Source organism: Liolophura sinensis, chromosome 9, assembly GCF_032854445.1.
Source record: "Liolophura sinensis isolate JHLJ2023 chromosome 9, CUHK_Ljap_v2, whole genome shotgun sequence".
NCBI classification, from domain to species: Eukaryota; Metazoa; Mollusca; class Polyplacophora; order Chitonida; family Chitonidae; genus Liolophura; species Liolophura sinensis.
Genome location: NC_088303.1, coordinates 31,566,758 through 31,587,732, shown reverse-complemented (window position 1 = coordinate 31,587,732; position 20,975 = coordinate 31,566,758). Strand labels below are relative to the sequence as shown.

General features: G+C 38.7%; 2 protein-coding genes across 2 annotated transcripts in view; both read right to left on the bottom strand.

Annotated features, from left to right (window-relative positions):
- Positions 1-13,529, bottom strand: part of LOC135474802 (DNA-directed RNA polymerase, mitochondrial-like) — a 31,958-nt gene extending 18,429 nt beyond the window's left edge. Inside the window, exons 1-15 of the mRNA XM_064754399.1 lie at positions 13,382-13,529; positions 12,258-12,416; positions 11,415-11,483; positions 10,986-11,090; positions 9,835-9,984; positions 8,794-8,887; positions 6,886-6,959; positions 6,160-6,291; positions 4,310-4,426; positions 3,514-3,555; positions 3,089-3,165; positions 2,351-2,417; positions 1,903-2,038; positions 886-1,019; positions 468-568 (exon numbers count right to left, since the gene is read on the bottom strand). Of these exons, the coding sequence (XP_064610469.1) occupies positions 468-568; positions 886-1,019; positions 1,903-2,038; positions 2,351-2,417; positions 3,089-3,165; positions 3,514-3,555; positions 4,310-4,426; positions 6,160-6,291; positions 6,886-6,959; positions 8,794-8,887; positions 9,835-9,984; positions 10,986-11,090; positions 11,415-11,483; positions 12,258-12,416; positions 13,382-13,402 (1,478 nt within the window). The 5' untranslated portion in view covers positions 13,403-13,529. The remainder of the gene's footprint in view (positions 1-467; positions 569-885; positions 1,020-1,902; positions 2,039-2,350; positions 2,418-3,088; positions 3,166-3,513; positions 3,556-4,309; positions 4,427-6,159; positions 6,292-6,885; positions 6,960-8,793; positions 8,888-9,834; positions 9,985-10,985; positions 11,091-11,414; positions 11,484-12,257; positions 12,417-13,381) is intronic.
- On the bottom strand, positions 13,516-20,570 carry LOC135475788 (uncharacterized). Its single transcript, XM_064755727.1, has 5 exons — positions 20,385-20,570; positions 18,535-18,702; positions 16,135-17,055; positions 14,234-14,357; positions 13,516-13,534 (listed from the first exon to the last, which is right to left on the bottom strand). The coding sequence occupies exons 1-5, from the start codon at positions 20,530-20,532 to the stop codon at positions 13,516-13,518; spliced, it is 1,380 nt and encodes a 459-aa protein (XP_064611797.1). The 5' UTR covers positions 20,533-20,570.
- Positions 20,571-20,975: the final 405 nt, after the last annotated feature.

Sequence of the window (20,975 nt, the reverse complement as noted above, 5' to 3'; positions counted from 1 at the left end):
CAAAATGGGATTGAAACTACCCTAATTCTTCTCAAACTTGGGACAGATATTAGTAGTGTTGTAAGTAGAACATTACATTTCTTGACCAGCCTTTTAGGAAAGTAAAGATCTAAATATGTTGTTCATTAGATGGTCTAACTATGTGAGAAAAAAAGAAACTCAATATTCCAGCTAGAATTATATATATATTGGCTAAAATGAGCAGACCAGGTGTCCCAAAATTTAGAAGAAACAGGGTACATGTACATCTTGAGTGACTTAGCAATTGAAAGGTAAGCACCTTATATCGTGGCCGTGACCAGCAAGCAGGTTAATTAGTCAGATCATCATCACAACGTACATGTAATGTATGACCGAACATATTTCCTATTCACCCATATAGCTGATTATTTTCAGATACTTGTCTTTAGATCTAACAAAAAAACCCTAGCTAATTTAATCCTATGATGGTTGCAGAATTATCTTACTTGGAAAGCCGAGGTATAGGTGGCGCTTCAGACACTGGAGGTGGAATGTCCAAATCTTTATTTCCCTTGTTATTAAAAACATCCACAATCAAATCCAGCATCTGAAAAGTCACATGACACACTGTTAGCACTATCACAGAGGTGAACTTCACTGACAGTTTGACCTATAAAATCCCTAATCATAGTGTACAGTAGTTTGCATAAACAAAGATCACTTCACTGAAATAATTCCATCTACACTGAATTTTTTATGTAAATTAACTTCAAGCTTTTTGAACTTGTTGAACAGAAACATAAGGGAGATAACTCCAGAACAGTTAAAAACACAATTAACAACTGTGTCACATCAAGACTGAGGGAATGGGGGGCGGGAGAGAGGAGGAGCAGGACAAACACTTAAGAATAACTATCAACTCACAGGTTTGTTGATTTTCCAGGCACAGGCACTGAGTGTGTTCAAGGCATCCAGGACAGGATACAGCTTCTCAGGGGCAACCTTACCCATCAGGTTCTTTTGTCCCTGAGCCTGGTCAGGCAGACGCACGAGCTGAGCTGATAAAATGGAACAACAGCATGTGACCGACAGGTAGGATTAATGAGCAGAAATATGACTGGCAGGTGTGGTAATTATCAGCCTCTTACGATGACAGAGCCGGTTTAAATTTCACAATCGTCACCAGCAACCCTATTGCATTAAAGTCTCAGAGTGTGAAGTAACAAATACCTTAGTGCACTCTAAAGGTCTAGAATATATGTTGTCATGGTAGATAAGTGCTTACTTAGCTAATTTCGCTTTATGAAACCAGTTACTGCATCCTGAGACGAGTGATCTCACCACAGGAATGCAAAATGACATTCCTCGAAGTGGCTTCACAGCAACTTTTCTTCCAATCAAAACTTTAGTGTTGACTCCAGCAACATACTGGCATCTTAAGATAAAGCATAAACAGTAAATAATTTTTAGTGTAAACATGATGCTTGGGTGCTTAAAAAAAAACACTGTTTCAATTTTAATGGTGCTGACAACTGCTGATCCAATTAATACAGGTGTATTTATTGATTTATTTACTTGACTGATGTTTTACGCCGGACTCAAGAATATTTCACTTCTGTGACGTCAGCCAGCATTATGGTGGGAAAAACCTTCCAAAACACAGCTGGAGAGGAAGCCAGCATGAGCTGGACTTGAACTCACAGTAATCGTAATACTAGAGTAAAAAATCTAAATACAGATAAAGTGGCTCCAAAAATTTCATCAAGACTGCAATAATCTAAATATTTCGTTTACTTTCATGTTGAACTAAATAATGACAAGTAACAATCATGCAGCTTCAGCAGGAGAAATCTATCGTACAACTAAGATCATGATCTCAGGAAAGCTTGCTAGAAAAATCTAGCAGAAACCTGGCCAAAAATATACCCTTCCCTAACTTACCAGAGGACAACAAATAGCCCCCCGATTGGGCAGATATCCACGGGAGCGGGGGCACAAGCATGGGTAACTCTTTTGTTTCAAATGTAAGGTCCTCCAGGTCAGCACCCTGATACACTTTAACCAGGTTGGGATGGGGCTGAAGTCATATACACAGTTAGCTTTCTCACCATAGTACAATGATCACAATCAGACAATTCCCACTAATTTACAGATAAAAGCAAATAACAGACTTCAATCAAAGAAGGACAAGGTGTGAAACGGTTATCAGTCAATCTCCTTATGAATGCTGTGGAACAACGCTTGATTTCTCATTTAAACCTAAATTCTGGTGGTTTTCATTTGTAACTGACATCTAAAATTAATTCAAAGAATACAATACACAATTTAACCAACCCACATGTACTGTACAGTGTAAATATGGAGTGGCACAGCTAAATACTTCACGTACCTTGATCTCTTCCTTTGTTGTGTGACCGTAATTCCTATATATGGAGTAAAATGACGGAATCTTCCTTCTGGAAAATAAATTACAGTTCTGGCTCGGTGAGGAAGTAAGAGTGAGTGAGTGAGTGCTTGGGGTTTAACGTCATACTTAACAATTTTTGAGTCATATGACTACGAAGGAATCCTCAGAGTGCATGTAATGTGCCTCCTTGTTGCAGGACGGATTTCCACCGCTCTTTTATCTAGTGCTGCTTCACTGAGATGCCTTACCGAAGGCAAGTAAGCCTCCCCGCCCAAGCCATTATATTGATACGGGTCAACCAGTCGTTGCACTATCACCTTCATGCTGAACGCCAGGCGAGGAAGTTAAAACTTCCTCTTTTAAGGTCTTAGGTGTGACTCGACCCAGGATTGACCCTGGATCTACAACTCCCGAGGCAGACACTCTACCCAACTGTGCTATCAGGGCCGGTGAGGAAGTAAGAAGATAAACATAAAAATACCACAGGAATACATACTTGTAAAGTAACTGAAAATTAAGCCTGAGTTTGACTTGAGTAAAAACACCTCGAGGCCAGGTGTTGTTGAGCTTCAGGCTGTACTCTAAAAGTAGTCAGCTACCTGGCACAGAAATGAGTGCAGTTAAATACTAGCTACGGCCAATGTTGGCAGTTACCCGTTCTAATGAACCCTCTGGACCCAGTATTACAGCACTAATTTGCCACGAGATTAAAGCTCATACCTGTCCTCAGAGCTCTTGAGGATGTTCGCATCAAACTTCACATCGTATAGAATGATATCATACAGCAATTTTCCCAACTGTCATTAGGAAAAAAAAAACAACAAAAAACTCTATTAGACCATAAACACTGAGAACACAAATATCACGATCTAACATTTGTACTTCATGGGCTTAATGCTTCAAATTGTACAACCTATTGCCTTCAATGTTTTACATCTGTAAAAAATATCTTGCCTATAAATGTCCAATTAATCACAATTTTGAGACTTCTGTATCAGTACATTTTCCATCAATTTGAACATTATGTAATATCTCAAAAGGAGGACAAATGCATGAATAACAAAACTGAGCATAATAGCAGTAGCAGTAATGTCTTCAGCTTTCTGATGCTTCAACTTTATACCTGTGCAAAACATTACACTTACGCCCTTGACATAATGATATGGCCAGTTTTTCTCGGGCTGATCCTGAATAAGAACAAGAAAAAATCTATCAGAGCTTGGAAAATGCGAACCTATTATCACATATTTTAGATGTGAACAAAAATTGGTAGTTACTCCATATAAAATCTCTGGGAAATTAGAATTTTATTTATTTATTTTTATTTATTTATTTGATTGCTGTACTCAAGAATATTTTATTTATACGGCAGCGGCCACCAATAGGGTGAAAAGAAAGCAGGCAGAGCCTGGAAAAAAAACATGACCATCCGCAGCTTTCTGGCATTCCTTCCCACGTCTGATCATTAGAACTAATATGTCAGTCATAAAAACTTCTTTCCACGCTATTTCTTTTGAAACACTATCTTAAAGCATTACCTAATCTAAGCAGTAAAATGCATGATTTCTGCTCAAATTTCTGCATCATATTCATTTTTGTGTTCACACTAAGTACATTTTACAAGTAGTAAAATGGCATATCAAGTTGCAATTTTAATCAATCAGCTGGCAAAATGAGCAAACAAAACCTGAAGGGAATTTAGTTATTATCCAACAAGAGCAAATTCATAGCAGCTGCAACATCAACATGTCGTAGATGTTGCCCTTAAAATACCAGTTAGGGGAATGGCCGATACTTAAATATAGGATATCAAACTTTTACAGATCTACCCATGTCAAAAGTCTGATTCACCAACAGACCAACCCAGACAGTGAGTTATAATACAGCTACAGTTTGTCTCAGCTAAAATCATACAGGGGAACGACTAGCATATCCACATACCAGGGTTGGACCAACTGTTGCCTGCATGCTGAGATTCTGCCAGCACAGACGGTGGTTATCTGCCCCTATGTCCTCATTGGCATAATGCTCACTGTAACCCTTGTAGAGGTTGACAGTCTACAATAACAAAGATGTAACAAGGTAACATTGCTCACAGACATAATGCTATCCATTGACATAATGCTTCAGTACACCTGACACAGGTTGACAGTCTGCAATGGAAAAGGTCTAACACACGGAAAAAGTCAAACACATGGAAAAGGTCTAACATGGAAAAGGTCAAACACATGGAAAAGGTCTAACACATGGAGAAGATCTAACATGAAAAAGGTCTAACACATGGAAAAGGTCAAACACATGGAAAAGGTCTAACATGGAAAAGATCTAACATGAAAAAGGTCTAACACATGGAAAAGGTCTAACATGGAGAAGGTCTAACACATGGAAAAGATCTAACATGAAAAAGGTCTAACACATGGAGAAGGTCTAACACAAGAAAAGGTCTAACACATGGAAAAGATCAAACACATGGAAAAGGCCTAACAAATGGAAAAGGTCTAACATGGAAGAGGCCTAACAAATGGAAAAGGTCTAACATGGAAAAGGTCTAACATGGAAAAGGTCTAACATGGAAAAGGCCTAACACATGGAAAAGGTCTAACATGGAAAAGGCCTAACACATGGAAAAGGTCAAACATGAAAAAAGCAACCAGAAGTATTTATCTACGCTTCAGGTCAGACTTATCATCAGACTTATCATATGTTATACGACAACAAAGAATCATTAACAGTTGTGTATACATATACTGTGTCTTCTTGTGGCAGAGCTAGTCCATGCCACTACCGAAGTATCATGCCGAAGACACCAGACATGACACCTCACCCAGTCACACTATACTGACACCGAGTCCACCAGTCCTGTTTCCTTGCTCTAACCTCTCAGTGCTGAACACAAAGTGAGGCAGCAACAGGTACCATTTTTAATGTTTTTGGTATGATTCCGGCTCCCGACCCGGGTTTGATCCCCGGTTACCCAACTTCGAGGCAGGCACTCCCACCACTAGGCCACCCAAGCTGTTACAACCAGAAGCAAGACGTAAATCTATATTTCTTTGAGATCTGAAGCCTGCCTAAATGGGTAAATGTTGCTTTGCATTTAAATGCTGAATGCCAGATATTCCTACTGGTTAGTTTTACGGCAGGTGGGAACCCGGCTGCGAGAGGCAAACTACTGCCTTGGGCAATTCACTGACAAACTTTCCCACATGTGAAGTGCAGGCATGTACACCATGTTTATACTGGACTACAAGTGGTCTTCAATGAATGTTAGACTCCACAAGCGGTCAAACAAGCAATGTTTTCCGATTATTGTAACCAAGGCCCCCACCAACATTGAAAACAGGCTAATCTACAAATTCCACTTCTAAGGCTGAAACTGAACCTGTACACAGCGTGTCACTGCAATGGGTAGGCGGCTTCTTTATTAATCCCATGAAGTGAAACTAATGTAAAAGCAGGACTTCAAAAAGTTATGTCAACAAAAATGATTGTAGCGTAACGTCTACACTGTTTACATAATACAATAGTCATTCTGTCTTTATTGTGAGGAGCTAGGAGGGGAACGGTCAAATAATTTAACACCACTTCACCAATTTTGCAGCCATATAGTGACAAGGAGCTAGGGCAACAAGCATTTGATGTCAATAAAATGGCGTCAAGGTCCTACTGCCTGGAGTTTGAAGGGTTCCGCTTGACAGACAAGCCTCTTAACCTCTCAGTCATGACACCTTCCCCTGTGTGAGGAATTTTCTGCATGTCATATGCAACTTGGTCACTTGGTGTTTACACACCTTTTTTGTGATCTTGTTTTTCACTTTCTGATGAATGAGAGACTTCTGGTGAACACGATAGCCTAGTCTACGCCACAGGTAACTTGAAGTAGGGCTGAAATGTTCAGATTCTGTGGCCAAGAGGTGAATTTCCTGTAATAAGAACAGTCATTTGTTAAATGTTCCAGTTAATACAGATCAGAGAACAAGCCACGTTGCTTTTTTTATGAATTTTCAGCACAAAAATCAAACTCAGTTAAAAGAATGTCAGGACATTTTCTGTGCTTCTTACAGATCACTAGATCTTTGTGCTGCAACTTTTGATCAGTATCATAAAGAGAATGCACCCTAAAAATTTGTATATAGATCACTAGATCTTTGTGCTGCAACTTTTGATCAGAATCATAAAGAGAATGCGCCCTTAAAATTTGTATACATTTTAAGTTTGCCGAAGATGTCAGTTGTACACTGATACCTACATACCCTATTTCTTCAAATTTTTGGGATACGTGGCCTGCTCATTTTAGCCAATATATATGTAATTGTATTAGGAATATTGAGTTTCCCTTTTCTCTCACATGGTTAAACCATCTAATGAACAACATACTAACATCTTTACTTCTCCAAAGTCTAGTAATATCCTACTATCAACCCTCCTAATATCTGTCCCAAAAATTAGAAGAATTAGGGTATATTTTATTGGGGGATTTTTAAATTACCGGTAATCAGTATATGAGAAAGGAGTACCTTCATTACTAGATCCACGTAACCATCCATATCAAACAGCTTCAGGAAAGGGTACAAGTTCATGCCATGGTCACCTGTTGATGATAAATAGACATACAATCAACAAGGAGAGACATACAATCAACAAGGAGAGACATACAATCAACAAGGAGAGACATACAATCAGCCAACAGACAGACATACAATCAACAAGCAGAGAGACATAAAGCCAACAAGCAGGCATATGATCAGTCAACAGACAGACATACAACCAACAAGCAGAGATACATTTAGTCAACAGACAGATATACAATCAACAACGATAGACATATAATCAACAAGCAGAGAGATATACAGCCAACAAGCAGGCATACAATCAGTCAACACACAGACATACAACCAACAAGCAGGCATACAATCACTCAACAGACATACAATCAACAACGATAGTCATACAATCAGCCAACAGACATAAAACCAACAAGCAGAGAGACATACAATCAACAACGAGAGACATACAATCAGCCAACAGACACACATACAATCAACAAGCAGAGATACAATTAGTCAACAGACAGATATACAATCAACAACGATAGACATACAATCAGCCATCAGACAGACATACAATCAACAAGCAGACATACAATCAACAAGCAGAGAGACATACCACCAACAAGCAGGCATACAATCAGTCAACAGACAGACATACAACCAAGAAACAGACATACAATCAACAAGCAGAGATACATACAACCAACAAGCAGGCATACAATCAGTCTACAGGCAGACATACAACCAAGAGACAGACATACAATCAACAAGCAGATATATAATCAACAAGCAGAGAAACATACAACCAACAAGCAGGCATACAATCGGTTTACAGACAGACATACAACCAAGAGGCAGACATACAATCAACAAGCAGACATATAATCAACAAGAAGAGATACATACAACCAACAAGCAGGCAAACAATCGGTCAACAGAGATATACAACCAACAAGCAGGCATACAATCAGTCAACAGACAGACATACAATCAACAAGCAGACATACAATCAACAAGAAGGCATACAATCAACAAGCAGGCAGAAATACATGTACAATCAACAAGCAGACATACAATCAACAAACAGACATACAATCAACAAACAGACATACAATCAACAAGAAGGCATACAATCAACAAGCAGACAGAAATACATGTACAATCAACAAGCAGACATACAATCAACAAGAAGGCATACAATCAACAAGCAGGCAGAAATACATGTACAATCAACAAGCAGACATACAATCAACAAGCAGACATACAATCAACAAACAGACACACAATCAACAAGAAGGCATACAATCAACAAGCAGGCAGAGATACATGTACAATCAACAAACAGACATACAATCAACAAACAGACATACAATCAACAGAGTAAATACAAAGTAACATCCTTAAAACGTAACAAATGCGATATCAATTGACTAAAAAAGTCACATAAATCATTATAACATTAAAACATATCATCCGCATCACATACTTTTGAGCAGATACCAAAAATCATGACAATGCAGTATTTTCCTTTTATGAACACAAAAAAATGAATACACTTAAAAATGTCAAGCACTAGACAATTTTTCTGGTCAAATAATGTAGCGGGGAGATATGACATCTTGACATTTTGGCCTTAGGGAAAATATGATTACTAAAAAAAAAAAAATTTATCTGCAATGCAAGTTTTTCATATGGCATATGTTGTTTCCATGATATTTCTTTAGGTTCATTCTGAAAATTCATTAAAATACATATGATCTGTATGCGGTAACCTGATTGGATCTATACAACTTTCCCTGCTATTGTCTTTCTGGTACTCACTGAACTCCATGTACCTGTACTTTTCTAATATAAATGAAATTTACATGTGAATACCTTTATTTTTCCGCTGCATGTACTTCATCTTCCTCACCAGTCCCTGTTTGATCTGAGCTCTCCAATCGTCTTCCATGACCTGTAAGATCTCCCTCTACAAAGGAACAGAACACTGTACTTTACACCACTGCCCTCCAGGACACATGGAAGACCACTCATATTTAGATTTAATACTTGTTGCAAGAAGTCAAGCAAAGAAAACAAAACATATATTCAAGACTGCACACATCCTGGCACTTCACTCATATGAGGCAACGGCAAGAAGACAAAGAGGTGAAAGTTCCCATAGAAAGGTGTAGGGAAATAAACAACTTTGGATGATATACTGAGAACTACTTCTACGCCTGATAATGACCGGAAATTATAGTACGTTAAACAACAGATCAATCTGTACCGCAATCTGGAATTCTGAGGCTGTTAACTCAGGGCCATATCTAAGAGTCACTTCAGTTCTGCGATATAATTTGGGTTCCCAAATTGTTGGCTGCTAAAACTAAACAGCAGTTTGAAAACTAACAAGTAAATTAAACAAGAATATGATGGTTTTCCAATAAAGAGTTAAGTCTTCATACAAATTTGTTTCATACACAGACTTAAAAGCTCTTAGAAAGCATCATTTTGAGTCCGATGTTTTTCTCGATATGGCCCTGTAACTAGAGTTCTGTATTAAATCTCATGTTTTTTAGACAATGTTTTCACTGTTTTGCATGAGCAAAACATGCTGGCACAGGTAAAACGGCCAATGCCCAGACGTCCATGGTCTGGAATACAATTAACAATGGGTGTGAGGACATAGAAAACTACATAGTCTGAACACTAGGTAAAATAAAAAAAAAAACAAAAAATACCACCTGCAATAAACTCTGGATACAAAGACACAGAAAACAATGTTTGCCTTTAAATGTACAATGCACATGTTGTGACAAAGGTTCATCAGCTGTAGGGTTAACAAAAACAGGAAGATTATGCCGGCCATATTTTAATTTGTCTACATGATGTATAATTTGCTCCTGAACTTAACCTTTGTCCAAAAAGACTAACCATTTTCAGAGTTCTCTCATTGGCTGGTTCCCGTAGTACAACAGATTTCACCTTGACATCATTTGCGACCTCTAAATCCATTTGCTGCTCAGCACGTGTTTTCAGCTGTCTTGTGGACATCACACCATGGTATGGGTTCTTCTCAACAACCTGTGTCAATATAAAATCAACCATTTTTGTTTCTTCATCACCCGTAGAAATCTATTCTCAATTGCCACTGGAAGTGTATATTCCAAAATGCTCCGCTTTTCATTTAACAAAGATCACATGGGTAGAGATATACTCTCGAATCCTCCAGATAGCGCCAAATGTGTCTGCTGAGTAGGTTATCTCCCTTTGTTGGGTTGTACCTACAATGGTCACTTCAATGACGTGATACACCTATACATCAGTTTTCTGCACTGAATTGATGGGTCTTTGAAGGATAGATTCACTACATGGTTACTCTAAGTCAGCAAAAACATATACTGTTAGTTACAAGGTTACAAAGTGATAGGATACGCAAATATATGATGTCAGTAATCTTCACGAGGATTACTGACATCATATATTTGCGTATCCTATCACTTTGTAACCTTGTAACTAACAGTATCCCGCAGCCGACGTCATATGTGTTTGCTGAATAGGGTCACAATAATGAAATGAATCGCCTATCCATCGATCTTTATCACTGAATCGGTGGGTCATTTGAGGGATATATTTTTTACACTTGGTGATAGGATATGGAAATTGTGTCAGTATCCCTCATATTGCGCTCAGTTGATGCCTTGCTCAAAATACATGCACAGTTTACTAACACCATATATTTCCGTATCCTGTCACTTTGTAACCCTATAACTAATAATATTACTGTAGCTACCCAAAACCTCGAGTCTGGTGCTTAATGATCAAATAAATAAATGTATCCACCCAACAGTCAAATGAAGAAAAACTCAGGGACTCAAGGAATATATGATTTATTTATTTATTTGTCTGGTGTTTTACAACGTTCTCAAAAATATTTCACTTACACGATAGCAGCCAGCATTATGGTGAGAGGATACTGGGCAGAGCCCTGAGGGAAGGGAATATTATATATGATAATTATGATGAATATTTCCTCATTTCTAAGACACACAAAGAGCCATGTAATATAAACAATTACAAAATACCTGTTCCATGGGTGAAAGCTTCCAATTCTCTAGTAATTGGTTATCATATGGATTTATCTCCCTTGGTTCATTTGGCTCGTAATCTGGCAAGACTTGACGGATGGCCTATCAGAAGAGAAAAACACACTGATCACAGGGCCAATATTATAACCTGTAACAATTCTTCAGCATTATTTGCACCTATACATAACGGAACCTTACACTAAATACACAAAAAAAAACCAGTTAAGTTCATAAATACTTCAAATCTTTCATAAAATCACAGAACCTTTGACACTAGTTTAGTTCTTTAAATTCAGAAATACATGTTTTTAGTCCACAGTGAATTTGCGGACATAATATTAGCAGTCCAAGAGTAACAAATTATAACATAGTTTGCTGAAGATGTTGTATGTGCAATCCGGGGAAATTAAATGACCTAACACCCACCTGGTAAACAGCCTGTCTTTCATCTTTCACAAAAACACACTGGTTAAACATCTCTCGAATGTCAAGATTCTACAAAAATATCATCGATCAAAGCAGTAATAAACCAGTTAAAGCCCTCAATTCCAATTATATGTGCACAGTAAGAAGTTAAAAACCTCAGCATATTACAACAATGAAAACTGCATTTTTCATACAATTCTGAGGCCTTGATTCTTCTTGAATTTTGTGACTGCTTAATATATGCTTATAGCTAAAAACTTCCATTTATTTGATCAGTGTTTATTAAAGTACTTAACAATATGATGACAGTTGTAAATTTGCTCACCTGACTGATAAGTCAGATAGCAGTTTTGAGCGTGAAGCAAAAAGAATGGGCCATGCATGGAACGAACAAAAGCACATAGCAATCTCTGCATCTCTACAATATTTGCACACTTTGATGACAGACTAGGATTCAGCTCAGCTCTAGATTATTCAACTGTGTGTATTTTTCAAGTTTTCAACATTAAAGTATGTTTGAGTCCATATAAAGTTTAAAGTTTAATGTGTCACTACCCCACTTTCATGTCTTTTGACAATACATAGCTCTGATTGAAAACTGCAATCTGCCTTACCAAAACAGTAGAAATGCGAGTTTGGGATACTTAAGATTTACCAGTAGAAGATAATAAACTGAGCTTAATAAATATTCGAAAGAATTTAGTGGAAAAATTTATTAATAATTTCTTTCTACTAATTTCTAACTGATAAGGCAATGAGAGAGAAATTCTAACAACCTCACAGATTACTTATGAAAATGAATATGATATCACAAATGATTTCAGTCCATGTGTAGATGCTTACATCCTTTTTCACATCTTCCACAATGCGCTCTAGTAAACTGAAGTCTGGATTTTTTTGCCGACCCAAACACTCCAAACACGCGGCGTACGACTGAAGGTCAGCTGTCAACCCATCCTCCTTCATGTTGGAGAAGCACTGCTTTATCATGTCAAGCTTCTCCTGAACGAAAAAAAACAAAAAAAAAACAAAAACAATTACATTTTAAATACACTGTACAAACATACATATTTATTCAGCATTATTGTGGGATAGAAAAGCTTGTTCACAATTCCAATCAGCAAAGACTTTATTTTATTTATTTATTTGATTGGTGTTTTACGCCATACTCAAGAATATTTCACTTATACAACGGCGGCCAGCATTACAGTGGGTGGAAACTGGGCAGAGCCTGGGGCGAAACCCACGACCATCCACAGGTTGCTGACAGAGCTTCCCACGTACGGCCAGAGAGAAAGCCAGCATGAGCTGGACTTGATCTCACAGCAGCTGCATTGGTGAGAGACCCTTGGGTCATTACGCCGCGCTAGCGCGCTAACCAACTGAGCCACGGAGGCCCCCAATCAGCAAAGTGTTAACATCAGCAATAACATACAACAAACGTGAATCAATTCAACTAGACACCAAACCTTTAAGACAGCAAAACTAGTTGTAATCCTTGATGAAATGCGCAGACAGAAACTCAGCAGTGTCATCGAATGACGCCACAGTAACGTCACATTGATAATGGCGAAGTGCAATATAAACATTGCTAATGGTGACGAGCAAAATGGAACATGCGTGACACAATCGCCACATTGTTAAAAAAATAAGCAAATGTGGAAGTTGTATAAAATACATGTAATATACATGTATCATATTAAGACCTTAAAGGGATACAGAATCGATTCTGATTGGCTGGTGTGAGAGATAAACAAGTTCAGGCTATGCCCTGCCTTAGCTGAATTTCAGGTATGGTATACTGACAATAATCCAGGTGTCACCAAAGCTGTATGATTTAACCCAGATTCTGTATCCCTTTAAGGGCTGAAAATGCCTGAGATCATGCTTTCTTTAACTTCTGTTTAACTTTGTTTAATTGGGAGGGTTAAGAGGATGAAGTACACGTTTCTCACTGAGACCTGTACCTGTTTTGCCCATGAATGCATCAAAGTATTATATATTTTGATATCTTTTATCTTTAAATGTGACGTGTCGATATGTTTTTTTTCCAAACGCCGTTGCTTTTGCCTTGTCCCATTGTATCTGTAATAGTTGACTGCTATTTGGGCATTTGAAACCTGGAAGTAGACAGAAAACACAAAGTTTAATACATACATTGTACTGTGTGCAAAGATTGAAACTGTTTCACTTTTCATTTAACATGTAGATGGCAGCTGTTCTGAAAACCAAGCAATCACAGGACAAGACTGAAGTGAAAAGTCTGTGACAGGCAGCCTCACTGTTGTAAACAAATATATGACTCACTACTAAACTCTAACTTACCAAAGAGCTTGCCTCACTTCTAGAAAACTTTAGCTGAATACATAAAGTATGGAATTCGTGAATTTGGTAATTTCCAGTAATTAATATGCACACAAAGCATTGATACTCAGACATCTCCTCTTGCAACTGTGCTTCAAATGTCTACAAACTTCAGCTCAATACATGCAGCACTTTTTGAGCTTTTTGAGATTTGTGTGTTTGATTGAAAGACACAATGCACAAGTCATGAATTTTGTAATTCATGATACTAAATATGCACACAGCCTCCCGCTTGCGTTATTACAGGTATGTAAAACCTCAGCTCAGCACATACAGTAACATTTTGTTTAACACTGAGGGCATTTAACATTGATTCTAATATACATTACACAAAGTTGTGAATTTTGCAATTTATGGTATTTAATTTGCCCACGTCAAAACAACAATGGAACATCTCCTTTGTGTCATTAGTTCTACATGTGTGGAAAACCTGAGCTCTGTGGATGAGGGTGTACTTTACCATGCCTGCTTGAACACATGCTTCCACGTAGGCCAGAAGATCCTGGTTAAAGTATGCAATTTTCTTCTCCACATCCAGTGGTTTCACAGCTCTGGTTGTTTTGGTCAGCTTTGTACTACCTTTAAAACAAGAAAAAAAAAAAAGACTGAATTAAAAAAAAAAAAATGAAAAACTAGAACTTTTCCTAGTTCATTTTCCTAAAACCGGTGGAAACACTATATATGGTCATTTCACAAAAGGTATTTTCTTGTATCTTGACTGATCTTTTCAACACACATGTACTTGTAGTCAGCCATGTCAGGGGTTAGTCAGAAATGTAACAGAGGGTTTTCAATACAGCCCTTTTTGAAGGCATACTATTTTAATGTATATATGCTTAGCATTTATGTTGAACTTAAAACTTTATACGACATATGAGGACAACAAGTCATTCTTGAGGCAGGGCAAGATGAACGAGGGCATCGGAAAATCGTTCTCTTGAACTTTCAGCGAGGGGATCGAAATTCTGATTGCCCCTACTTCATCAATCTATCCCCTCATACTTACAAATTTCGTCCAATCTTGTATGGTGCGTTCTTTTCGCCGACTTTATTATAATCCAGGGGACGTCACCCTCCAGATAGGTGTGTGGGAACCCCAAACCCACATATTAAATTAACAATCTGATTATGGAAAAACCTTGTATCAATGGCAGTATTTCATGGTACATATATCCACGTTGCTGTGTAAAGATAATGGGCCCCAATGTACAAGCTATATGTTTTCTTCACTTTCAAAATCGGGTTTGACATTGTTTGATTTTTTTTTTTTGATTGGCGTTTTACGCCGTATCCAAGAATATTTCACTTATACGACGGCGGCCAGCATTATGGTGGGTGGAAACCAAGCAGAGCCCGGGGGAAACCCACGACCATCCGCAGGTTGCTGACAGACCTTCCCACGTCGGCCGGAGAGGAAGCCAGCATGAGCTGGACTTGAACTCACAGCGACCACATTGGTGAGAGACTCCTGGGTCATTGCGCTGCGCTAGCGCGCTAACCGACTGAGCCACGGAGGCCCTCACATTGTTCGAAAGAAAACTCGTACAGAGAATTATCATGCAAATGTACTGGTTTTAACAAAATACTTTCATTGATTTAAATGTAGTAATAGCATTAATTAAAGTATTAATCATTAAATTACAGTAGATGTTGTTTCGATGTCATTTTTTAAACCATGTGCGTCCACAAGCTCCTCAGAGGTATGAACATTTATTTGGGATTATGAAACGAAATATTTCTTTGGTCATGCAATTTTCACTGAGCCAATCATAGATCACATCAAATATTAGTAGTCTACGCTCACAGACGCAAGCAGCCATTTTCATTTTACCGACATCAGTGATCAGTTCTTTTTCTATTTGAACTGGCATAAAGTTTGTGTGGATTCTCCTGTAAATGAAATAAATTTAGCTATTTGCGGCCTACTGAGAACACATTGTGTTTGCCAACATGTGAAATTATCGATCCCCTGGAGCTTACATGGTGATCAAAAATGTCTTCATCTAAATTTACTTGTAGATCGACAGGCGATCGGCCGGTTCGATCGCCTCTTATGTCGAGTCCTGTATCGGTGAAGTACATGTATCATGCCAGAGACACTAACGCGGACACCCCACCCAGTCACATTATACTGACACCATCCAACCAGTCCTGTTTTCTTGCTCTAACCTCTCAGCACTGAGCACCAAGCAAGGCAGCAAGAGGTACCATTTTAAAAGTCTTTGGTATGACCTGACCTAGCTGTTTGAGCAGTGTATTCAGATTTCGCCTGATCCTATCTCTCACAAATGCCAAAGAACGAAAGGGACATAGAACTTTTAATACATGAATAATACAAAGAAAAGATGTCGCCTACCTTTTTCGTTTGATTCTTGTTTGGCAAGACGAGACTTCTTTTTTTTGGAAAGGAAAACTGGTGGAGCAGAATGAACAGATTCTGTGTCCAGATCATCCTCGGACACAGCGTCCTCTAATGGCTCCAATCGTGCATCCACTGCGTACACTCGTTCAGTTCCCAAAACAAGGTCATCAGCAGCAGTGACCTCCTGAGAACTAACTTCATTATCAAGTCGTTCAATATTGATAGATTCCTTGCCATAATCTTCTTCTTCAAACTTTAGATCGTGAACACTTGAGCCTGAACTGTGCTTAACCTCGTTGGAAGTCGACTTCTGAAGCATTTTTTCAAGAGGCTTCCTAGTGTGCAAGTGCTTCAGCAGATTTCTTGAATCGATGTCCTCACGATGACTGACTTCATCTTCAGTGATTCTCACAGAGGGCTCACTGAGGGAACTAGAAACAAAACTTTTGTCCAAAGTCTGGCCTTGTCTTGCCGACATTTTCCTAAGTACATGCTGCTCATTTTGATGTGGACTTGACTGAGGGCTTTCCTGGTGAGAAGAAAATGTCTGAGAAATGGCGTGGTCATTTTGATGCGGTAATCTGTTCAGACTTGTCAGGGTTTCTGAAGACTTAGCAAATGTCGAAAATATGTCTTTGGCTTTGCTGCTGATCCTTAACTTTTTCTTGTCTCTTAAGACTGAATGTTTAAACTGCAGCAGTTCCACATCCCAGCTTGTGGCAGGAAAACTAATGTTCACATGATCAGGATTTTGAATCAGTTTCCGAGCTGTGTCAGGGGCAGAGATCACAGATATAGCATCAAAGTCAGTCCACTGCTCTTCTGATGTACTCTGGGAGTTCGCAGAGTGCACTGTTAAGGGGAGATAACTGTGAGACTCGTCAAGAATCATCCTCTCCATCTTGTAGGTCAGTACTGTTTACAAGAACAGAATATGTCAACATATTTATTTATTTGATAGGTTTTTACGCCGTGCTCAAGAATATTTCACTTGTATGAAGGCGGCCCGCATTATTGTGGGACAAAACTGAGCAGAGACCACGATCACACGCAGTCTGCTGGTAGACCTTCCCACATACAACCTGTGAGGAAGCCAGCATGACCTGGACTTGAACTCACAGTGATCGCTTTGGTGAGAGGGCCCCGTTTCTCAAAGTGAATGTAGCGTTACATTCATGTAACTACCATGATGACCTAATACCTACAATACTGGTTGCCATGAAAGATACATGCAGGTAATGTTATGTTCATTTTGTGAAACGGCCTCTAGGGGCAGTGTGCTGCACTAGCATGTTAGCCACCACATCACAAGGCCATGATATGCCTATAAAACAAGTGAGTTTAAAAGTATTGACTATAAATACACATATCTAAGCTTGATTAAAATCCTGGCTTATACAGTATATAAAGTAGTATTAACACTTATCTACATGTAGCACTACAATGATGTGTCCTCAGGCTTCTATCAAATGACTGCAATTCAGGGTTATAGGAAACCATTTGAGGAAACATCACAACTGACGTAAAATCTTGCTCTTTTTCTGTTCACTCTTTTGGGGTGCCCAATCTTGTGATACACGAATTAAAAATCAGTCTGAATGAAGAATTCAGGTATAACAACCCTTTTTCTCTTAGATCTAACATCAAAGATAGACATAGTAGCATGTTTATTGATTTATTTATTTGACTGGAGTTTTAAGTTGTATCCAAGAGTAGATGATGACCGGGGACGAGTTATACATGTATGCATTGTGACCTTGTTGTTGGGATTGTCATTCACCTGGTAGTCGAACCATGAATCTTTTCTACAACACTCCAGGTCTGCTAACATTAACAACCGTTAACTACTTTATTTGTGGTCAGGTGAAGGTGGCCACTACAGGTCAGCTCTTCAGACCTGACTCTTAGCTCCAACTATCCATTTTCTAAGCTTAGAGGCAGTTCTATTTATACAGAGTTTAACTAGTGGTAACCATAGTGTTGTTATTATAGATAACAACAATGCAAAACAATACTTAACTAAGATATCTACAGGTCAGTACAAGAGTTAAGCCTTCTCATCACAGAGCCATTCTATTAATGATCCCTTTATTCCCCCACCCCTCCCACCCCAATCCTTAAATCTGAACTTGACTGGACAGCTGTTTCACCACATGCATTGATTTCTATTCAACTGATATTGCCTATTTAAAACAGTAACTTTACAATGGTAATACTATCACTTGTACGATTGCAGCCAGCATCATGGTGGAAGGAAGCCAGGGAATCCTACAACAATCCACACAGTCCATATTTAATTCCTGGTGATCTGATGTTATACATGTATTTTGTTTCATGCCATTCAATAAACACAAGTTGACCACAAATTAAATTAAAACGAAATTGCTATCAAACCTTGTATCATTTCTGTATGAACTGATTCCAAGGATGGAGCCTGTCTGACATCAGTTTTTTCTCGCCATCGTTCATGAATTCGTCTTGAATTGGCATAAGAAACCTGTGACGATGTGGAGGAGGTAGAGTAACCTTTGGTGTAGTATGTACATGCGGATCTGAAACGTCCTGAAAGGATAAGACCAAAAACACTGTTAAATTGTATTCTGCACACAGATTGACAATGAAGGATAAATCTATTCTACACTTCACCATTTTGGAAGAAAAATGTTCACTGTTTACTTAGCTTTAAAAGTTTATTGACTTGATCATAGTTTGTAAGAAGTCAAGTGGCTTCATTGCAGAATACTAGAATTCACTTTGCAGCAAAGATTTTTATTGATGCTGTTGATGTCATGAGTTCCGTTGCACAAAATTTGGTATTTATAGCTAAAACGGAAACAGACGATCAAGTCCCAGTCTCAAGTTCATAGAAGGCTCAATGTGCTATTTGTTTTTAGAGTGGATTAGAAGCCTCACTTCTATCCACAAATAGTTCATTGATTAAACGTTGAGGCAGGTAAATACCAGAAATTGTTGAAAATACACCTGAGCGTATAATTTACTTGAACAACCCGAATTCCTCAACCTTTCTGCAGATGAAAGAGCAAATTTCAGTGTGATTTATGAACCTTTGTAATTTAATTTTGAAGACAAAACTACACTGGTTGGTTGGCCAATTTCAGGGCTTCACATGACAAAAAATAATAATTTTGAGATCTACACAGAATACATCTAGAATGTGCTTGAATAAACACCTTGCAAATATGTCCAAAAAGGTGAAGAATTACAGTACTTATTTCCAAGATTGATTGAGATTTTCTGAAGAATTATCCACCAAAGGTTACAAAATGTGTGCAAATGTCCCAGCCCTTAAACTGAGCATGTATTAATAGGATTTAGATCTTTTGGATTGTATGTGCAGTGAACTTTGCTGATAAGGTACCTAGATGCTGATACAATGTGATAATTGTGTGCACATGTCGTTTGAGCTAAGGCAGCTGCAACTACTTCCATGGTTACTGAACTAATGTACATAACATCATTGCAAATGTTACCCGGTTGAAAGCTGAAAGTCCGTTCGTGCACCATTCAATTTAGGCCTGAGGTCGCTACAACTGCACTTCACGTGAAGCAGAAAGACTGTGTTCCCTGAACATATTTTCCCCACATCACCACTGTAAATCGCTAGAAATGATATATGTCCCACTGGGTCACTGGAACAGGTCACCAGCTACTGTCATGTCGTCATTACAATTCACAAACCACAAACTTCCTTGTGATAGATGTGTACCTTTTCGATTTTGCCACTGGTGCATCCTGCAACATGAGCAGAGGTTGATTGCTTCAAGTGACACCATGGTGGTTGGATAAACTGTTGTGGTGAGCGAGTGGAAGATATTTTGTTTCTAGTAAATTTTTGCAGTGATATGGGGATATATTATTAGGGAGCGGGTTTCCTTGAAGGGTGCACAGACGAACTTCCAGAGTGGAACCAAGTAGCATTTGCGAAGATGGTACGTACGTTGGTTCAGTAACCATTGGAGCAGTTGCGGCTAGGGCTATAAATGCCCAACTTTCCATGCTCACGAAGGTACGGCTACCATTTGAAGAGTTACGTAAGGCCACTAAGAAATATAAAAACATGATCATCATAGCTCTACCTTATCTGCTAAATGCTCGGACGTATAAGGTAATGAATATAACAGCAGTGTAACTTCCACATTATCTATACATCAGACATACTGGCATCGTGAACTTAGCTTAACTTTAAAAATGAGGAAAGCGGCGTTGTTGTTGTAAAGACTTACTCCGACTGGAGAGTTTTGAACGCAAATATTGACAATTTCCACAGGATGACACTGAGACATATTCCCTCCAAATAACTGGTGATGCACAAAGTGTTCGTATTCGACGATGAGATGAATTTGACAAAGTAACACCCGCCCTTGCAAACATGTCTCTTTTACTGCCAGCAGACGACTTTAACCCATGTGTTCTCTCTCACAAGTGTTGGATTGCAGGTAACGCGTGATACTGCGTGACTTGACGAGAATACATGATTTGGACCAAGGCCCAATGTCGGGATTATCAATGGTGCGTGATTTTCTGTCTCGCAGAGGTCACGTTCTTTGTTGAACACTGCCTAGTTGACCACCGCACCTTTAGCTCACTTATTTTTCTGGGCATAAACGGTGGCTTTACGCAGTGATCAGGCAGCACGTAATGCCCGAGGTCAGAGTCGGAAGCAAAATAGGGCCTAAAAACTTCAGAAACATAAATGATAAAACAACAACAACACACAGAATTTTTTTTTTCAACTTTCGATCGATGGCCGGCACATTTGTACCGGTAAATAATCATGATATGAACCTTCTCCGGATGTTTTTTTATCTGCAGCT

Coding starts and splice junctions, on each gene's coding strand:
- LOC135475788 (XM_064755727.1), bottom strand. CDS start 20,532: ATGTTTGCAAGGGCGGGTGTTACTTTGTCAAATTCATCTCATCGTCGA. Junction 17,056..18,534: donor TCATACAGAAATGATACAAG/GTTTGATAGCAA, acceptor TCTTGTAAACAG/TACTGACCTACAAGATGGAG. Junction 14,358..16,134: donor ACAAGAATCAAACGAAAAAG/GTAGGCGACATC, acceptor CTTGTTTTAAAG/GTAGTACAAAGCTGACCAAA.